General features: G+C 58.3%; 3 protein-coding genes across 4 annotated transcripts; 1 reads left to right on the forward strand and 2 right to left on the reverse strand.

Annotated features, from left to right (window-relative positions):
• Positions 1 to 512: 512 nt before the first annotated feature.
• On the reverse strand, positions 513 to 3,041 carry NODAL (nodal growth differentiation factor). Its single transcript, XM_063420081.1, has 3 exons — positions 2,581 to 3,041; positions 1,384 to 2,150; positions 513 to 1,287 (listed from the first exon to the last, which is right to left on the reverse strand). Exons 1-3 carry the CDS (start codon positions 2,918 to 2,920, stop codon positions 1,135 to 1,137), a joined length of 1,260 nt encoding a protein of 419 aa, XP_063276151.1. The 5' UTR covers positions 2,921 to 3,041; the 3' UTR covers positions 513 to 1,134.
• Positions 3,042 to 3,791: 750 nt separating this feature from the next.
• ASH2L (ASH2 like, histone lysine methyltransferase complex subunit) lies at positions 3,792 to 11,599 on the forward strand. Of its 2 annotated transcripts, XM_063420175.1 has the most exons (17): positions 3,792 to 3,873; positions 4,151 to 4,220; positions 4,467 to 4,615; positions 5,277 to 5,365; positions 5,661 to 5,755; positions 5,832 to 5,927; positions 6,139 to 6,234; positions 6,441 to 6,516; positions 7,021 to 7,038; positions 8,274 to 8,367; positions 8,823 to 9,040; positions 9,221 to 9,388; positions 9,469 to 9,662; positions 10,013 to 10,105; positions 10,227 to 10,325; positions 10,631 to 10,690; positions 11,048 to 11,599. In XM_063420175.1, exons 2-17 carry the CDS (start codon positions 4,164 to 4,166, stop codon positions 11,153 to 11,155), a joined length of 1,710 nt encoding a protein of 569 aa, XP_063276245.1. In that variant the 5' UTR covers positions 3,792 to 3,873; positions 4,151 to 4,163; the 3' UTR covers positions 11,156 to 11,599. The 2 variants fall into 2 exon arrangements, with proteins under 2 accessions (XP_063276245.1, XP_063276246.1); XM_063420176.1 differs by lacking the exon at positions 7,021 to 7,038.
• Positions 11,600 to 11,747: 148 nt separating this feature from the next.
• Positions 11,748 to 17,335, reverse strand: STAR (steroidogenic acute regulatory protein). The gene is made up of 7 exons (XM_063420182.1): positions 15,022 to 17,335; positions 14,283 to 14,396; positions 13,942 to 14,069; positions 13,701 to 13,859; positions 13,087 to 13,271; positions 12,808 to 12,901; positions 11,748 to 12,343 (listed from the first exon to the last, which is right to left on the reverse strand). Exons 1-7 carry the CDS (start codon positions 15,083 to 15,085, stop codon positions 12,245 to 12,247), a joined length of 843 nt encoding a protein of 280 aa, XP_063276252.1. The 5' UTR covers positions 15,086 to 17,335; the 3' UTR covers positions 11,748 to 12,244.
• Between the last annotated feature and the right edge of the window lie 303 nt (positions 17,336 to 17,638).

The raw sequence follows: 17,638 nt of genomic DNA on the forward strand, positions 1-17,638 counted from the left end.
AGGGAGGGCACGGTCACCCTGGGGCACTCAGGGCCCCGGGCATCGCCCCCAGCCCCATCGCCCCTCCGGATGGGTAACCCAAAGGAGTTGCCTTCACCACACGGGTTAGAATTCACTGCTCGTACAGGGCAGGGCCCTTCCCCTATCTCCGAGGGGTAAATAAAGGAGGAAAATCCCTTTAGCCTCCCCTTCCACGGCTGCAGGTGCATCCCTTGCTCTTGAGCAACCCTGCATCAGGCTGGGAACAGCTTTGGAGCTTTCGAGCATCTTTTGCATTGCTGGAGGGACCCCCTTGCTCTGGTGGCAGCCAGAGCCCACCTGCTCCTAGCACAGGCTGCAGCCAGAGCTGGGACACAGCTGGGGACACAGCTGGGGACACAGAAGAGGACACACACCCATCAACAGCAAAAATCAGCAGAACCCAATGGACATTTTGAATATATATAATTTATTGAAGAATTGTGCAGCTGTGACCTTTTCGCTACCACCCCATCCAGCAAGGGGGAAAAGGCTTGAGCAGAGCTGTGGTTACTTGTTTGTAGCAGCTGCCCTGGATCTGCCAGCTGAGGCACTGGACATCAGGTAATACATTCACTTGTCTGAGTTGTAATAGAAATCTGATAATTTTAATAGAAATATAATAGAATCCTTAGAAGAAATGCCTAAACCACCAGAGGAGATTGAAAATCCCAGTGGTGTGGATGCTCAGCATGGCCAGATACTGGAGCTGCAGGGTCCTGGGAACCTGTGGCTCCTGGTGATTCCCCTGGCTGGGAAAAGCAGCATTGCCTGAGCCGTGCCATGGCAGGGAGCGACGCTGCTGTGCCCCAGTCCTGCACCTCAGCTCCTGCCTCTGTCCCAGGCACAGCAGCCAGCAGCTCCTTGGTGAACACAGCATGGGGCACCCACCACTCCAGAGCTGCCCCTGGTGGAGCCTGGATCCAGCCAGGCTCTGTGGCCGTGCAGTGCTGCAGAACTGCCGGGCCCCTGCTCCTCCCCAGCTCCAGCCAGGGCTGTGCCAGCCCATAGGTGCGGGGCCCTGGAGATGCCCTGGTCTGTGCAGTGCTCGTGGGCTGCTCCTCGGGGCACGTTTGGGCAGAGATGTGCTCCTTCCTGGCAGGGCACAGGGCGGCCTCAGTTGCAGCCACACTCCTCGATGATCATGTCCTCGTGGTGGCGGACGACGATCTCGCCCTTCTCGTAGTAGAGCATGGAGAGGGGGCTCATCTTCACCGGGGAGCAGGCGGGACACGGCACCAGGTTGGGCTTGTAGAGCTGCAGCAAACTCTGTGGGAGACACGGGAGGGCCGAACGTGCCCCTGCTGCGGGTAGGGCGGGGGGTGAAGGGGGCACGGGGGATGCAGGGGCAGCAACCCCTCTTACCTGTATGTAGGCGTGGTTGGTGGGCTTGAAGGTCTCGTCCACGGGCGAGGGGCACAGCCCTTCGCAGCGGTAGGCGTTGTACTTCTTGGGGTAAACGATCCAGCTGCCCCAGCCCGTCTGCTCGAAATCCACCATCATGTCCACCCGCCTGCACAGGGCCCTGCCCTGCCCCCGCGGGGCGGCCGCGGCAGCGTCGCTGCCTTTGATCCTTCGCTTCTCCGTCCTGTTCCTGCGGTGCCGCCGCGCCCCCGCGCCCTGAGCGCCGCTCTCACGCATGATGTACTTGGAGGTCTCCGCTGTCCTGATGAGGCTGTGGTCTCCCGGAGACCTGTCCTTGGAGAAGACGAGCAGCAGGACTCTGTCTGCCACGTCCTGGGGCAGGGCTGGGCCCCCGTGGCCGGTGTCCCCCGGGGCAGTGGTGGCCGGGGCAGCTGACCTGCTCACCTCCCACTGCCCCCTTCCCGCGGGACCAGCCACCGCGGCTTGGTGGAGCCAGGAGCGCAGCAGGTTGGTGACTTCAAGGACTTTCCAGGAGGTGCGGGCGGCAGAGGGGCTGACAGCCACGGTGCCCAGGAAGAGCTGGTGGGGACAGGTCTCCTCTGCCTGGCACCTGCGCCGCTGGCTGTGGTAGATGTCCAGGGAGACGTTGTGGGCACGGGAGAGGCCGGGCAGGTGGACACGGAGCTGAGCCAGGTTCACCTCCTGGCTGCTGGAGAGCGAGGACATGTCGAAGGAGAGCGCCCAGTGGGAGCCGTTCTGCAGGGAGCCTGAAAGCCAAGGGCACAGTGAGGGGACCTGGGGCCAGGGGTGCCACAGCTGGGGGGGACTGCCAGGGACCCATCCCTGCCGTGGGCGCCTGAGGGTCGGGAGAAAGCAGCGGGATCCACCTGAGAGCCAGCGAGAGCCTCAGGCAGGGCTGGTCCTGGGAACAGGAGTGCCCGGGACAGTGGGGATCCCGGGACAGGGAGGCTCGGGGACAGTGCAGGTCCCGGGGATGGTGCTGGACCCAGGACAGGGAGGCTCGGGGACAGTGGCAGTCCCGGGAAGAGGGACGGTGCTGATCCCGGGGACAGGGCTGCCCGGGATTAGTGCCGGTCCTGGGAATAGTGCGGGTCCCGGGACAGGGATGCTCGGGGGCCGCTGTGAGCCCGGGGACGGTGCCGGTCCCAGGACAGGGATGCCCGCGGCCCCACTCACCATGTGGGGAGAGGCTGAGAGCGGCGGTGGCGGCGGCGCGGAGCGGGGCGGGAGGGGAGCGGAGCAGCTGCAGCATCAGCGGCGGGCAGCGCGGCGGGGTGCGGGCCGGTGCCCAGGTGAGTGCCCGGGTGGATGCTGCGGTCGGTGCCCAGGTGAGTGCCCGGGTGGGTGCTCCGGTCGGTGCCCAGGTGAGTGCCCGGGTCGGAGCGCAGCCCAGGCGGAGCAGGGCCAGGGCGCAGAGCGCCAGCGCGGGCACGGAGCGGAGCGGGACCCGCATGTCTGCCCGGGCCACCCGCAGCCGCCCTATTTGTACAGCGGCCCCGAGCGCCGCCCCGGGCATCCCCCTCACCGACAGCCCCCTCCCCTCTTCTCCCCGTCCCTCTTCCCATTCCTCCGTCTCTATCCTCCCTCCCCTCCACCCCCATCTACCTCCCGGCCATCCCTCCCCATTTCCATTTCCCTCGTCCCCCGCCCTACTCTTTCTCCCTCTCTCCTTCTCTCCATCCTTCCCCCGCTGCCTCCAGCCTCATCCATCATTCCATCCATCCGTCCATCCATCCATCCATCCCTGCCTCATCCGTGCATTCCTCCAGTTCTTCTCTTTCTCCCTGTCCGTCTCTCCCTCTGCCCCCGCTGGGCTCGTCCCCACCTCCATCCCCCTCTCTCCCCCTCGGTCCCTGTGGCGGGGGTTGGGGGCGGCCCCCCCGCGCTGTGCGGGGACAGTGCTGTCCCCAGACCCCGCACAGCTGGGACTGCTGGGACAAGTGACCCAGGCACATCCCCGGCCCAGACAATCCTGCCCTGTTCCTTGGAGGAGGGGCAGCACCTGGGGCACCCGTGGACCCCGATCGCTCTGGGGTGGGGGTGCCAACGGGGGTCCGCCCCCTCCCGCCTCCCAGAGAGGAGACCCTTGTCCTTCCCGGGGGCAAACGCGCTCAGTCCTCCTGGGGGACACCAAACCTGGCCCCCGTTCCCGGTTCATTCCCCGCTGTCAGCCCCGCACCTCGCGCCCCGCCGGTGGCGGTGTGACGTCACTGCCTCACAGGGTGACGTCACGCCTCTCCGAGCCGTGCTCCCAGCGGGAGCCGCCAGGGGGCGCCCTCGGCCCCGGCGGGGCTCTCGGGCCCCGCCCCTTCACGCGCTGAGTCTCGCGAGATCCGAGCGCTTCTCGCGGGAACGCGCGAACATGGCGGCGGCAGCGGCGGCCGAGGGCGCCGAGCCCCCCCCGGAGCCCCCCCCGGCCCCGGAGCCCCCGGCCCCGCCAGAGCCGCCCGCCACCGACGCCGACACCGGGTATGTCCCTCCCTGGGCGGGCCCGCGGGACCCCCGCGCTCCCCGGACCGCCAGGGCTCCGCGGGACCCGGCCCCGTTACCATGGGAATGGGGATGGGTCCCGGGCCAGCCCGGGGGTTCCTCTGGCCGAGAGACACCGGGGGCGCGGGGTGCCCGGCAGCGCGGCGGGCCTCGGTCCCGGCTGTGCCCCGGGGTCCCGGCTGTGCCCCGGGGTCCCGGCTGTGCCCCCGGGTCCCCCCGCGGCGGGGGCTCCGCTCTGACCGCTGTGCCCCGGCAGGGGGGACGCCGCCATGGTCGATGTCAGCGCGGCCCTGGAGACCGAGTCGGCGAACGGGAAGGAGCCGCTGGTAGGTGCTGCGGGCACGGAGGGGTGGGTTCAGCCCGCGGGCAGCATCGCTTGGCGCCAGCGATGCTTGCTTAGAGGATTCTTTGGAAGCTAAGTCTTCACCGTGTGGCTCATCCTCACAGCTGCAGCCTGCTCGCAGGGTTAGGGAAGGGGTTTGTTCCCTCTAAGATCCCACTGTGGCCGGTTCCTGCCCGGAGTCCCCGCGCTCTCTGCCCCGGGCACTGTCTGATTGCCGCCTCGGTTCCAGGATGCTGCCGGGGACGGCGCCGAAGCCCTGGACGTGCAGGGGGGGGCCTCGGGGGATGAGGAGAACGCGCGGCAGCTCGGTGAGATCGAGCTGCAGTGTGGCATCTGCACCAAGTGGTTCACGGCTGACACCTTCGGCATCGACACCACGTATGTCAGGGCCAGCGCTGCCTTCGGTGGCAGACGTGGAGTGTTTGGGTCTGAGTTCCAAGGACCTGTCCATGTCCTTGAGCACTTGGGAACTGCTGTGTTGTGTAAATAAAGCTTTGTCCGTGATAAAAGCATCCCCATGAAATACCACTGAGCCTGTAGGGTGTTTGTGGTTTTAGAGAGGGAGGGAATTACTGGGGTTTAGCCTGGAATAATTAGTTTCTTGCCCCAGTGTAGTAAAGAATAATTAATTTTTTTTCACTCTGGGAAGGACATTGAGGGGCTGGAGCATGTTCAGAGAGGGGAACAGAGCTGGGGAAGAGTTCAGAGTCCCAGGAGCAGCTGAGGATGCTGGAAAGGGGCTCAGCCTGGAGAAAAAAAGAAGCTCAGATGGGACTTTGTGACTCTGCACAACTCCTGACAGGAGGGGGCAGCGGGGGGGTCAGGCTCTGCTCCCAGGGAACAGAGACAGGACAAGGGGAGGTGTCCAGGGAGCCACTGGACGTGGCACTCAGCACTCTGGGCTGGGGACAAAGTGGGGATCAGGCACAGCTTGGACTCGATGGTCTCAGAACTCCTTTCCTACCTCAAAGATTGTGGGATTCTTTAGCCTGATGCAATAATCACACTGTACCCAGCCCTAACAGCTGCTTTATCCTAGGTCGTGTCTGCCCTTCATGACCAACTACAGCTTCCACTGCAACGTGTGCCACCACAGTGGGAACACGTATTTCCTGAGGAAGCAAGCCAGTGAGTTTGGGAAAAGCACCTTGGGATGTTCTGTGCAGGATCGTCCTGCAGGGTTGGTCCTGTCTGAAATCAGTGGGTGGGCTCTGCTGAGACTTCTGGAAAATGACCCAAAATCCCATATTTACAACCACGTTTGGCTTCTTCTAAAAACGTTTTGCTACTAACTGATGAGGGTGGTGTAACTTGTTCAGGGAGGGCTGGGTCAGGACAGAATTTGGGAGGTTTTGCAGTTTCTCAGGGCGATCACTGTGTGCACGGGGGTCTGACTGTAGCCCTGGGGTGTTCTGTGTCTCAGATCTCAAGGAGATGTGCCTTAGTGCTCTGGCCAACCTGACGTGGCAGTCGAGGACGCAGGACGAGCACCCCAGGACGATGTTCTCCAAGGACAAGGTGGGGCTGCTCGGGGTGGGCGGGGTCAGGGATGTCAGTGAGGAGGAGCTCACACAAACGTTTTCTGTTCCTGCAGGACATTATCCCCTTCATTGATAAATACTGGGAGTGCATGACAACACGACAGAGGCCTGGGAAAATGACTTGGCCCAATAACATTGTCAAAACCATGGTGAGAGTTGAGGGTAAATCTGTGGGAGGATTCCCACAAATGTTGGGTTTCTGGCATCTGTGTGTGCTGAGGGCTGGGCTTGGAGCTGCAGGGTGAAGATGCTGATGCTTGTCAGGCAGCTGATGTACCTAACATATTAATAGGGATTTAAATACTTGTTAATGAATTTGTTATGATCTTATGCTGTGTAACTAAAACTCCTCTGCTTTAGTGTAAAGAAAGAGACGTGTTCTTGGTGAAAGAGCATCCAGACCCAGGCAGTAAAGACCCAGAGGAAGATTACCCCAAATTTGGGCTTCTAGACCAGGTATGTGATGGGAGACAGGAGGAAGGGGGGAGCTGAGAGGGGCAGGGGCCCCTCTGGTGCCTCCCTGCTCAGCCAAGGGCAGATCCCTGCTGGGAGCCTGTGCCAGCAGTGGGTGGGAGCCCCAGTACCTGGAGTGCCCTGCTCAGGCTCAGAGGGTTCCCTTTGTCTGTACAAGTCTGCACAGCAGATTATTTGATCTCCTGCAGGATCTTGCCAATATTGGTCCAGCCTACGACAACCAGAAACAGAACAACGCTGTGTCCACGAGTGGGAGCTTAAATGGCAAGTTCTTTACTCAGGAGGGGTTTGGGTGTTTGGGACTGAGCTGCATTTCCCCACTCCTCTGGGCATCTGTGCAGTTAAACTGTCCTGGGAACTGAGCTTATGCTCAGAACAGTTTCAGTGTGCCTTTTTATAGAAAGATTAACTTTTATCTTGGCAAGGTTCACCTCTTTCTTTACTGTGACCAGATAAATCAAGATGCTCACTGGAAGTTGCTCACTTTGCTCCTAGAATGGTTTTAAATTATCCCCTTGAGTTATTCAGATTTTTTTCCCATCTTGCTGAGGGTACTCAGGCGGCCTTGCTGCAGTAAATGAATTGTAAATGAGTTTATGTTTTAATAATCTTTATTAAAGACATCCCAGTAGTACAGACAGGAGGTATTTGGGTCTTTTAAAGCAGGTTATGGATCTCAGGTTTGTTGTTTCCATGTCATGCACTGGTTGTTTTTTGTTTAATTTATGGGAGACTGACAAACATGTGGTGCCACTTCTGTTCTTGCAGGTGGAGCCTCTCTGGGAGGTAAATATTTACCTTTCAGCTTCTAAAACTTAAGTATTGCTGTTTGCAAAGCTTTTCTTGCTCGATTCTCTTAGAAGCCAAAGTCAATCAAAAATGAAAGCGTGCCCTGATGTGATTGCAGTTGGACTTCAATACAAACCAGCAATTCCATTCTTTAATCTTAGTAGTTAGAAGCTTTTAATTGCCATATTCTGCCCTGCTTGACTGGTTTAAAGGTTTTGTTTATTTATTTTACATTTATGTTTATTCTGTATCAATTGGTTTGGGCAAGTAATTGTTGACAAACTGGAGAGCCTGGATGTTTGTCTGCACTGAAATCAGCGAGTGCAGCTGGATCAGGTCATGTTTGTGCAGAATATGGCATTCCCTGGATGGTTTGGATCCCTTACACTCTAAGGGATGCTGGTCATAGAAGAGCTGACTGGATTTTTAGTTAGCACACGAATGTGGTTCATGAAGGTGTTTATCTACAGTACATGAAATGCCCAGAGTTTTCCTTACAAATCAGCAGTGATATTTCTGGAAATAGCAGCATGATAAAATGCATGTATGATTTAATTTATTAAAACATGCTGATATTAGTTTGATTAAATTTGACATGTAGCTTTTCCTAACCTACAGTTTTATAACTAAGTGCTGAGTTCAAACTGATTTGCTGCTCAATCATAGAACTGATTTCTACAGTACTGAAGACAAACACCTCTTGCTTTTCATTTTCCCTCAGTTTAGGTGTATTTTGTTTTGTAGATGGAAATTGAGCATTGAGTGCTTATTGCTGGTTGGTGCCAGTGTTCCTCCAGCACAGGGTCACTGGGTTGGTGGCTGTGCTGGAGGGTGGGTTCTGCTGCTTCTGCAGAAATAGATTTGGGCTGCAACTGGAATCTCCATTAATAATAATAATAGTGATAATGATAATAATGATAATGTTGTCCCTGAAGTGGATCCCAGTGCTGCTGCCTGTGAATCTTCTGATGACAGAAAAGGTTCTTAATTCTCAATGAAAGCTCAGATTGAGCTTGTGTTGCTGCTCAATCTCCGTTAGCTTCTGCTCCAAATTCAGACACCTCAAAAGCTGCCCAGAAGCCATATGAGAGTTGTGGTTTTGCTGTGCTCGCTGGCAGTGCAGTCTGGTCCACGTTAACTGTGGACAGAGGTGCCTGAGCCCAGGTTTTGGTGTGGCTGCTGTGGCCCAGCGGTGGCGGCAGCGGCTGACGGTGCCCGGTGTGTGTGTGCAGGGGGCATGGCGGCGGGGGGCAGCGGCAAGGGCCGCGGCGCCAAGCGCAAGCAGCAGGACGGGGGCACCACGGGCACGGCCAAGAAAACACGGAGGTGAGAGCACAGGAGCCAGGAGGGTGGGCACGGGGGTGGGCACAGGGGTGGGCATGAACACAGGAATGGGCACGGGGGTGGGTGCAGGGATGGGCACAGGGGTGGGGTGTAAGGGGATGGGCACAGGGATGGGCACAGGAGTCGGCATGAACACAGGGATGGGCACAGGGATGGGTACCGGTCAGGGACAGTGGCACTTGTGATGCCCTAAGCTGCCTCGCAGCTGTCTCTGCCCTGGATGAGTGTGTGGGGTCACTCCAGAGCCCTGTGATGTCACTGATGACATCACGGATGACTGATGAGTCACACGCTGTTAATGATTTGCAGTGGATGACTGCGCTGGTCTCACACAGACACGAGCATACAGCCCCTGAGCGCAGGGAGAGCTCTGCAGGGTGTCCTGGGGTGACAGGGGACAGCACCTGGGAGATGCCAGCGTGGGGTTTGTGTTTCAGTGACCCACTGTTCTCGGCTCAGCGCCTGCCCCCCCATGGGTACCCCCTGGAGCACCCCTTCAACAAGGACGGCTATCGCTACATCCTGGCCGAGCCGGACCCCCACGCCCCCGACCCAGAAAAGCTGGAGCTGGACTGCTGGGCAGGAAAGCCCATTCCTGGGGACCTGTACAGAGCCTGCCTGTATGAACGAGTGCTCCTGGCGCTGCATGACCGAGGTACAGGGCTGTAATCCCAATCTGTGCAGGCTGTGTTTCCTTACAGAGGCACCTCGCTCACCCCTCATTGCCAGTCGGGTGTTTTGGTGCCGCTGCTCTCAGAGTGCAGAGGTTAAACCCAGCTCTGCCTGTAGACACCCCCAGGTTAAACCCCCAGTAAGTGCCCGTGTGCCCCTGCAGCTCCCCAGCTGAAGATCTCTGACGACAGGCTGACGGTGGTGGGCGAGAAGGGCTACTCCATGGTGCGCGCCTCGCACGGCGTGCGCAAGGGAGCCTGGTACTTCGAGATCTCCATGGACGAGATGCCTCCGGACACAGCTGCCAGGCTAGGCTGGTCACAGCCCTTGGGTAAATCCTTTCACTAAACGTTTCCTAGCAGGTGCCCTGCTGCCCTCCCCGTGTTCACTGTGAGGCGTTTATTTCTGCAGGGAACCTCCAGGCCCCTCTGGGGTATGACAAGTTCAGCTACTCCTGGCGCAGCAAAAAGGGAACCAAGTTCCACCAGTCCATAGGGAAACACTATTCCTCTGGCTACGGGCAGGGCGATGTCCTGGGGTTTTACATCAGCCTTCCAGAGGACACTGAGACGGCCAAGTCCCTGCCTGACACCTACAAAGACAAGGTGAGGTGCAAGTTCACTGTTGGATTAAGCATTGGCAGGTGGAAAACTGGAAAAGGAGTTGCTGTGGCCTCACTCGTGCCCCTTTCCGTGCATCCTCCCCATCCTGTCTCTCGGTACCTCCGTGGTTCGTGGGGCAGAGGCCCAAAGTGTTGATCTCAAGAAAGCAAAATACTCGTGGATGGGATTGCCCACATCTCCTTTCACCTTCCCCTCCTGGTTCTCAAATCTCTGAGCTGTGGGCATCACTCCTCACAGGTACTCTGACACCAGGCACGCCTGGCCCTGAGCAGGGCAGGTGACAGGTGACAGTTCTTTTGGCTTGTTCCTGACATTGTTTGCTGCTGTTTCAGGCTTTGATTAAATTCAAAAGCTACTTGTACTTTGAAGAGAAGGATTTTGTGGACAAAGCAGAGAAGAGCCTAAAGCAAGCACCTGGAAGCCAGGTGAGCTGTTGCTGTCACTTCAGCACATGCCTGGCCTGAGTGAAGGGGAGCAGGGATTAATCTTGTCAGGGTTGCTGTGTCCTGACAGCCACCATCAGTGGGAAAACCTGTCATTTTTCAGATCATATTCTTCAAGAATGGTGTCAGCCAAGGAGTTGCCTTTAAGGACATCTTTGAGGGGGTTTATTTCCCTGCCATTTCTCTGTACAAAGGCTGCACGGTAAGTGAAGGGGGTCTTTGAAAGGGAGTTCCTAAATCCATCCGTTTCAGTAATGCACAAAGGTTGGGCACTCTGTGAGTGTGCCAGGTGAAAAAGGAAAGATGGAAATCATTTTAGTGACTCTGAACAGTCTTGCTGTTCACATGTATAATGAGATTATCAAATTGCTGAAGTAACATCAACAGTGTTTGTTCCTGTGGGCTTGCAGAGGGTGGGGGGAGGCTCAGGAGTAGGAGGGGATGAGGACAGAGGACTAAAGAAATTTTCCTGGATTTTTAGATTTAATGAACATGTATGTTCCACAGGTCTCTATAAACTTTGGGCCATATTTCAAGTACCCACCGAGAGACATCACTTACCATCCTGTAAGTAAAACAGAAGCCTCTCCCCCCATTTGAGAGCCTCGTTGTTGAAATCAAAGCTGTTTTGGTGTCATTCATACCACACCTGTACCTGGATAGTGTAGCCAAAACGATGGTGTTTAAAAATATGTAAGGACAGATAACCCAACAAATCATTCAATTTTAATTAAATGATAGGTGCTGTTACCTTGCTCCTCTTGACAGATTGTTGCCCGTAAGGGGGTTGAATTGTTCAAGGAAGCACTTGGACTTCCCTCCTCTGTTTAGAACTCGTCTGTTCCCTCCCTTAGGAGGGAAGCAGCCCTGGGCTGTGCGGTCCCTCCTGGTGCAGGGTGGGGCTGACTGTGCCTCCCCCTGCAGATGAGTGACATGGGCTGGGGGGCCGTGGTGGAGCACACGCTGGCCGATGTCCTGTACCACGTGGAGACCGAGGTGGACGGCAGGAGGAGCCCCCCCTGGGAGCCATAAACCCCCAGCCCGTGGGGCTGCTGCAGAGGAGCATCCATCTCCCTCTCAGTGATCAGCCAGGACCCAACAGGCCGAGGCAGCCCTGGCTGGCAGGTGTTTGTGTGTCCCCCCTGCCCTGGGAGGCCATTCTGGGCTGCTTTGTGCTACTTTGGGGCCTCTCTGGGAGCCTCCAGTCCCATTAGGTGTCCCTCGCTGGAGAAGGGGGTGTGCAGAACCTTCTCCAGGGCTGTGACAGCTCAGGTGCAGCTGGAGCTGGGTGTGTGCAGTGACCCCTGTGCTCAAGGGGTTTGGCTGATGGTGACCAACAGCTCCCAGCCAGGATGGCTCTCTTGGGGCAACGTGGCTGCATGTCAGACTGAAATTTGGGCTTCTGTCCAAACTGTATTTTTTTTCCCCACAGACTGGAAACCAGTTTAAAAATAAAGGCTTTAACTCTTCTTTTTATTCTTGTTTTTGTCTTGTAAATTGTTACAAGTGACATTTAAACTCAAAGTAGCTAGACTTGGAGATCTTTTGAGTTGAAAGTTTCCTGTGTACAGGAGTTCCATGAGGCCTCCTGCTAATGATCACCATTGCAGAGCTTTGGGTGAATAAATAATTAGACATTTCTTATGTGTTGGTACAGGAAAAATAAATTAGAGCTGCTTTGATGGGGAGAGAAAACAAAATTGTTATATAAGTGCTCTGAGTTTTGGGAGAGTGAAATTTGAGGTTCAGTCAGGCCTGTGTTTGCCTCACTGAGGATGTACATTCCCAATCAGCTATCTCCCTAATAACTAATTAGCCCAGACCTTTAAGTGTAGACAGCACTAATTAAAGCTTTATTTATTCACTGAAACTAATTAGGGAGGGTGGAGTTGGCTGACTGGGCCAGCACGTGCTCAGTTAAGCAACTGCAGGAATTAAAACTTTGGTCCTGCACTTACACAATGAGCTTCAATAAATAAACCTTTATATTTCTCGATTGTAACTATGTATTAATTAGTGGAGTCTGCTATTAAAGGCCTTGGCTAATTGAAGTGAGTGATGCCAGACTTTGCCCCCTGAAGGAAGCCCTGCTCGGGGTGGTCAGCGGGGCGTGGTCGGCGGTCACGGCCCCGGCCGGGCCAGGCGCTGCCGCAGGTGTTTGGCGAAGTCCACCTGTGTCTGGGACAGCACCTGGTTGATGATGCTCTTGGGCAGCCACCCCTGGGAGGAGCAGACACAGCCTGTGAGCAGAGCTGTCCCCACGGCCCCTGGGGCTGTCCCCACAGCCCCTGGCTGTCCCCCACGGCCCCTGGCTGTCCCCTCAGCCCCTGGCACTGTCCCCCATGGCCCCCGGCTGTCCCCCTCAGCCCCTGGCTGTCTCCCTCAGCCCCTGGCTGCCCCCCTCGGCCCCTGGCTGTCCCCCTCGGCCCCTGGCTGTCCCCTCAGCCCCTGGCGCTGTCCCCCATGGCCCCCGGCTGTCCCCCATGGTCCTGGCGCTGTCCCCCATGGCCCCCAGCTGTCCCCCTCAGCCCCTGGCTGTCTCCCTCAGCCCCTGGCTGTCCCCATGGCCCCTGGCTGTCCCCCTCAGCCCCTGGCTGTCTCCCTCAGCCCCTGGCTGTCCCCACGGCCCCCGGCTGTCCTCATGGCCTCTGGCTGTCCCCACGGCCCCTGGCTGCCCCGCGTACCTTGAGGTCGATGCTGAGCAGCCAGGTGAGCCTGGTCTGGGAGGGGCTGCCGGGCAGCGGGCGCAGGACCATGCAGGTGGGACCGTTCTCAGCCCTGGTCGGGGGAGAGGCCCACATTAGACCCAAACTTGGACTTTTCAGCCTCAAAAATGCATTTTGGGGTTTGGGGTTCCTGCAGCAGCTCCTGCTGCCCATAGAAACCCAGTGAGCCCATAGGAGAAGCCTCCTGCCCTGTGGGAATCTCCCTCCCTTCACAGGCCCTGGACTGGGCGGGGGTACCTGATGAAGCCCTCCTGCTCGGGCATGGCCCCGTGCGTGGTGGACATCCCAGCCAGGACGCAGGTGGAGCCGCGCCTCCGGGAGCACCGCACGCTCACAAAGTCCCGCGGCCCCACCAGGTTCCCGGGGGGTGCCGCCGCCGTCTCGTGCGTGATCACCGTGTCCTTCCCAATCTTCTCCAGAATCTGCAGTTTAGAATTAAAACTTGCATTTCAAATGTTTGGTGCTAGCACAGCTAAAGCTGCCTTTGGGGTTACCAGGTGTTCGGTACAGGGTCTGACAAAGACTTGGTGTTTACAGTGAAAATAATTCCAAATAATTGCTCGCCCCTAGGTGCAGAACTGTTTTCAATTCCTGAGTGAAAAGCTATTCCCTTACTTCTTCTCTCATTCCTTGTGCCTTGGGGCTATTTCTTCCCCACATCAGCCCCAATTTCCAGCAGAACTGGCTGCTCCTTGCAGAAAGTGCCTTTCCTGCAGAATGAGTCACACAGAAGCTGCTCCAGACTCGCCTCTGCTGCAGCAGCAGCACAGGCTACAAAAACCTCCTCTACATCTGCAGCAGGAAATGGGCAGAACACAGGCTGACTGTGACAGGTCTGACACGTTTCCTACCCTGACTTCTTTGACGTTGGGGTTCCACTCTCCCATCTGCTCCATGTTGTCCACCAGCTCTCCATACACCATGTCCAGGGGCTGGTCCACCACCACCTCCAGCCGGAACACCTTCCCCACGTCCGGCAGCACCTTGCTCAGCACTTTGTCTCCGTTACCCTGCAAGGGGACAGCAGAATTACCCCCAGAGCTGCTCACAGCAGCAGGGCTGCAGGGCAGCACCACAGGGCAGAGCACCCACCGCCACCGTCTCTGTCTTCCAGTCGTTCTGGTCCTCGAGGATTCTGAGGGATTTCTGCAGGGCTTCCTCTCCTTGCTTGATGTAAGACATTTGCATGTCACTGAAGGGTTTCTCCTCCAGCCTCGAGCCTGCCAGCACCAGACAAAGGCAGGGCTGAGTGCAAGAACAGCGTAATGTGCCAGATGAGCTTTACTACACCACACACCCTTCTCTGTGCCCCAGGGATGGGGACTAAACCCAGTTCCCACTCTGCCTTTGGTTCAGCAGAAGCACAGCCCACCCCCAAGCAGGTTTTTCCCCAGCAGCAGGGAGGAACAGACCCCCCCAGCTGTGTCACTTACTGAGCAGGGAGCTCCTCCTGCGCACCTGGTGGATCCAGGTGCTGGGTCCGGGGCCACGGCTGGCCAGCCTGCTCAGCTCCTGGCTGATGGCCACGGCAGCTTGTCTCCTCAAGCCTGGGGAGAGAGAGTCACCCGCTGGCACTGCACTGCCCGGGCCCTGCCCTGGGCTTCTCCCCAGTTTAAACACACAACAGGGAAAAGCCCCTGCCTGTCACCGTCTCAGCATCCCTGCAGGCACAGGGGGAGCTGGCTGCCACCACACTGCCCTGGCACAGGTTGTTCTAGGCAATCCTGAGCTTGGCTCCAGCACCGAGCCACGCAGCAGTAAAAATACTGAGGAGCAGGTGCAGGTGCCCAGGAAAGAGCATGGAAATGGAGCACAGAGGTACAAAACCCTCACAACCAGAGGGAGTGTGGCCCAGAGCTGGTCACAGGGATATGAGCCAGCCCCTAGGCTCCAGTGACAGGTCTGGTGGCAACAAGGGTTTCAGCGACAGTAAATCACAGAACCCAACATGCTACAGAGTGGGGAGAACATCCCTGAGGTCCCACCCACTGCTCTGAGGAGTTCAGAAAGAGTGTCCCTTCTGGAGCCTGTGACTCAGCAGGAGCATCTCTAACAAACTTTTGTCAGAAACTCTCAACTCTGCCTGTGACAGCGGGGAGAGAATCCCCGAGCCCCGGGCTCGTCCCCTCCCGGGCAGCCGGGCAGGGGCAGCCCCGGCCCGGGCGGACTCACCGGTCATGTTGCGCAGGTGGCGGTAGGAGATGGCGGCGCAGAGCTTGGACGTGGCTGGAAGCATCTCCCTGCAGGGTCGGAGCCGTGGGCTGGCGGAGGCTGCGGTGGTGGCTGCGGTGGTGGCAGCAGGGTCCGTCCGTCTGCGCCGAGCGCTGCTCTGCCCCGGCCCCGCCGAGCCCGGCCTTAAGTAGAGGTGGCTGAAGGATTCTGCCCCGTCAGCCGGGAGATAAGAGCGTCACTCCGGGCTGGGCCCCGCGGGCCAAGGCCGGCCCCGGCTCCCCGCGCATCTGCCGGGGTCAGCGCCGTGCGCACGGGGCCGGGAGCGTGCGGGACACGGGAGCGCCCCGGCCTCGTCCGCTCCGGCCACTGCGGCTCCGGGGGGCAGGGGACAGGCAGAGCCCCTGCCCAGCTCCTGCCACCTTGCAGGCCCTCCCTTGCCGGGGACAGACACGGCCCGGGGGTCCCCGGCACGGACCATCAGCTGTGACAAGCAGCAGATCACAGTCACACCATCAGCAAGGCTGGAAAAGACCTCCAAGGTTACCGAGCCCAACCTGTGATGGGTAACAGTGGATAATGAGGGATAATGAGGGGTAACGATGGACGACACCATCTCACAGCACAACCATCAAGGAATAAGGAGCCAGACTGAGCCTCTGCAAACACTGTGCACAAGAACCAGGGCAGCCCACAGAACACTGAATGTTAAATCCACTGAGCTGCTGAGCCTGGGACTGGGAGTGAGGGGCAGCCCCGGGCAGCCCCCCAGCTCCCCAGGCTCTGTTATCTGCCCCAGCAGTGGGATACGGCAGAGCAGCGATAACGCTCAAGGCTGAAATGACATTTCTGGGATGAATTACGGCCTGGAGAGCACCACTCCAGCAACCTGTGAATTACAGCTGCTTCCTTTGACGTCAGCCCCTGCACCCTCCTGCAGGGAGCCTGACCTTCCTCCCCCATTTCAACAACGTGGCCCAGGGGGAGGTCACCCTCTCACTGTGCCAGCAGCCCGGCCCTGGGGAGCCCCAGTCTCCCCCTGCCTGTCCCCAGCTTTCCCGAGGTAATTTGAGTCCCATCTGCCATTCAGAACAGTCCTGCTGCTCCCCGGGATGTTCTCTCCACTGCCAGGGCTGCCATTCTCCACCATGTGCCAGAAAACCCCTCATGCTCAGGTGAGCAGTGTGGGCTCAGAGGGAGGTGCTGGAGGGACAGGAGGAAGCCAGAAGCTGCACTGTCCCTTTCCAAAGCATTTACTGGGAACCCCTCTTGGCAGCCATGCTCACCAGTGTGATTCCCCGGGCCGTGCCACCAGCTCTCCCCATCTCTGGGCTCACCCGCCTGCCCCCACCTCCCTGCACACAGTGGGGAGGGAAACCCAGGAGGGTTTGGGATCCCTGAGTCACAGCCAGGAGCTCTGGCCAAGCACACGGGGGGCACGGACAGGTCTGGGTGCTCAGGGACACCCCAGCACTGAGCACTGTCCCCTGCCCTGAGAGCAGGGGACAGCCCCAAGGACCGGGGAGCCCCTGGCTGGATCCAGGACTGTTATCCCAGATGGGGCAGCCGCTCCCAGCACAAGGCCTTGGCACAAGGACACGCAGTTGTTTGTGACAAGAACCAAAACAACCCACGCAGAGCTGCCCCTCTGGCTCGGGGCTGGAGGGGCACGGCCCCACCTGTGCCCTCAGGAGGGGACACAGACACACTGTGCCACAGCAACGAGGAACTGCTGCAGGTGACCAGTCCCCAGAGCAGGACTCAGACCCCAAAAAGGCACCCAGAACCCTCAGGGGGATCTGGTTAACTGGGACACCCCGGCCTCCACAGCCCCCCCGAGGCACGGCCCAGCTCCTGCAGTCACCACACAGCTCCAGCTGGATTCACTTAATAGGGCTCGAAGTACAAATATTCACAAATGTGCAAAACCAAAATGATGCCAACCAAAGGCCCTGCAGATTCACCAGGGCCTGAAGGCTGAGGGACCCAAGGATCCTGAGGCTGCCCCAACCCCCCCGCTCTGCCCAGCTGAGCCCCCTTCGAGAACATTCCCCTCTTCCAGCCATTTCCCGCTGCAGTGGCTGGAGCAGGGCAGGCTCTGCCAGGGTGACCCTGTCCCTCCTGCTGCAGCACGCCTGGGGGGTGTCCCCCCATCCCAAGGCTGCCCCTGGTGTTATTTGGAGAGCACAGACAAACCACAGCCCCACAGAGCTCACACCCGGCACCGTGATAAGATAATGGGCTCAAGAGCAGCACGAACAGGCCCATCCATGTCTTGACCCCCACCAGCTCCTTACACACCCCAAAGCCCCGGGCTGGAGGGCTGGGACCCCACACCAGGGCTGGGCAGCCCTTGCCTCCCCCCAGCCCCCACGGGCATCGCTGCCCTGATCCCCCCTCACCCCAAACCACCCCCAAACAAACAGGGACACCAAAATACCCCCAAGGAGCCATCCCCTCCTGCCAGAGATTTTCCAGCCACAGGAAACAGCTCCATAAATGCTTTTTATTAAATTTTGTTAGAACAAGAAATAGCTTTTCCTTGTTTAAACCTTTGCTATCCCCAAACCCACAACACCCACTCGAGCCCAATGGGGCAGAAATGTTTCCCCCCAAAGCG

Source organism: Prinia subflava, chromosome 29 (assembly GCF_021018805.1).
Source record: "Prinia subflava isolate CZ2003 ecotype Zambia chromosome 29, Cam_Psub_1.2, whole genome shotgun sequence".
NCBI lineage: Eukaryota > Metazoa > Chordata > Aves > Passeriformes > Cisticolidae > Prinia > Prinia subflava.

Excerpts from the sequence above, each read along its gene's own strand:
- NODAL (XM_063420081.1), bottom strand. The coding sequence starts at position 2,920 with ATGCCCGGGGCGGCGCTCGGGGCCGCTGTACAAATAGGGCGGCTGCGG. Across the intron at positions 2,151-2,580 it reads TCTCAGCCTCTCCCCACATG|GCTCCCTGCAGAACGGCTCC; the intron begins GTGAGTGGGGCC and ends CTTGGCTTTCAG. Across the intron at positions 1,288-1,383 it reads CCAACCACGCCTACATACAG|AGTTTGCTGCAGCTCTACAA; the intron begins GTAAGAGGGGTT and ends TGTCTCCCACAG.
- ASH2L (XM_063420175.1), top strand. The coding sequence starts at position 4,164 with ATGGTCGATGTCAGCGCGGCCCTGGAGACCGAGTCGGCGAACGGGAAG. Across the intron at positions 5,756-5,831 it reads CGATGTTCTCCAAGGACAAG|GACATTATCCCCTTCATTGA; the intron begins GTGGGGCTGCTC and ends CTGTTCCTGCAG. Across the intron at positions 9,389-9,468 it reads AGGCTGGTCACAGCCCTTGG|GGAACCTCCAGGCCCCTCTG; the intron begins GTAAATCCTTTC and ends TTATTTCTGCAG.
- STAR (XM_063420182.1), bottom strand. The coding sequence starts at position 15,085 with ATGCTTCCAGCCACGTCCAAGCTCTGCGCCGCCATCTCCTACCGCCAC. Across the intron at positions 14,070-14,282 it reads CAGGAGGAGCTCCCTGCTCA|GCTCGAGGCTGGAGGAGAAA; the intron begins GTAAGTGACACA and ends TGGTGCTGGCAG. Across the intron at positions 12,902-13,086 it reads GAGCAGGAGGGCTTCATCAG|GGCTGAGAACGGTCCCACCT; the intron begins GTACCCCCGCCC and ends TCCCCCGACCAG.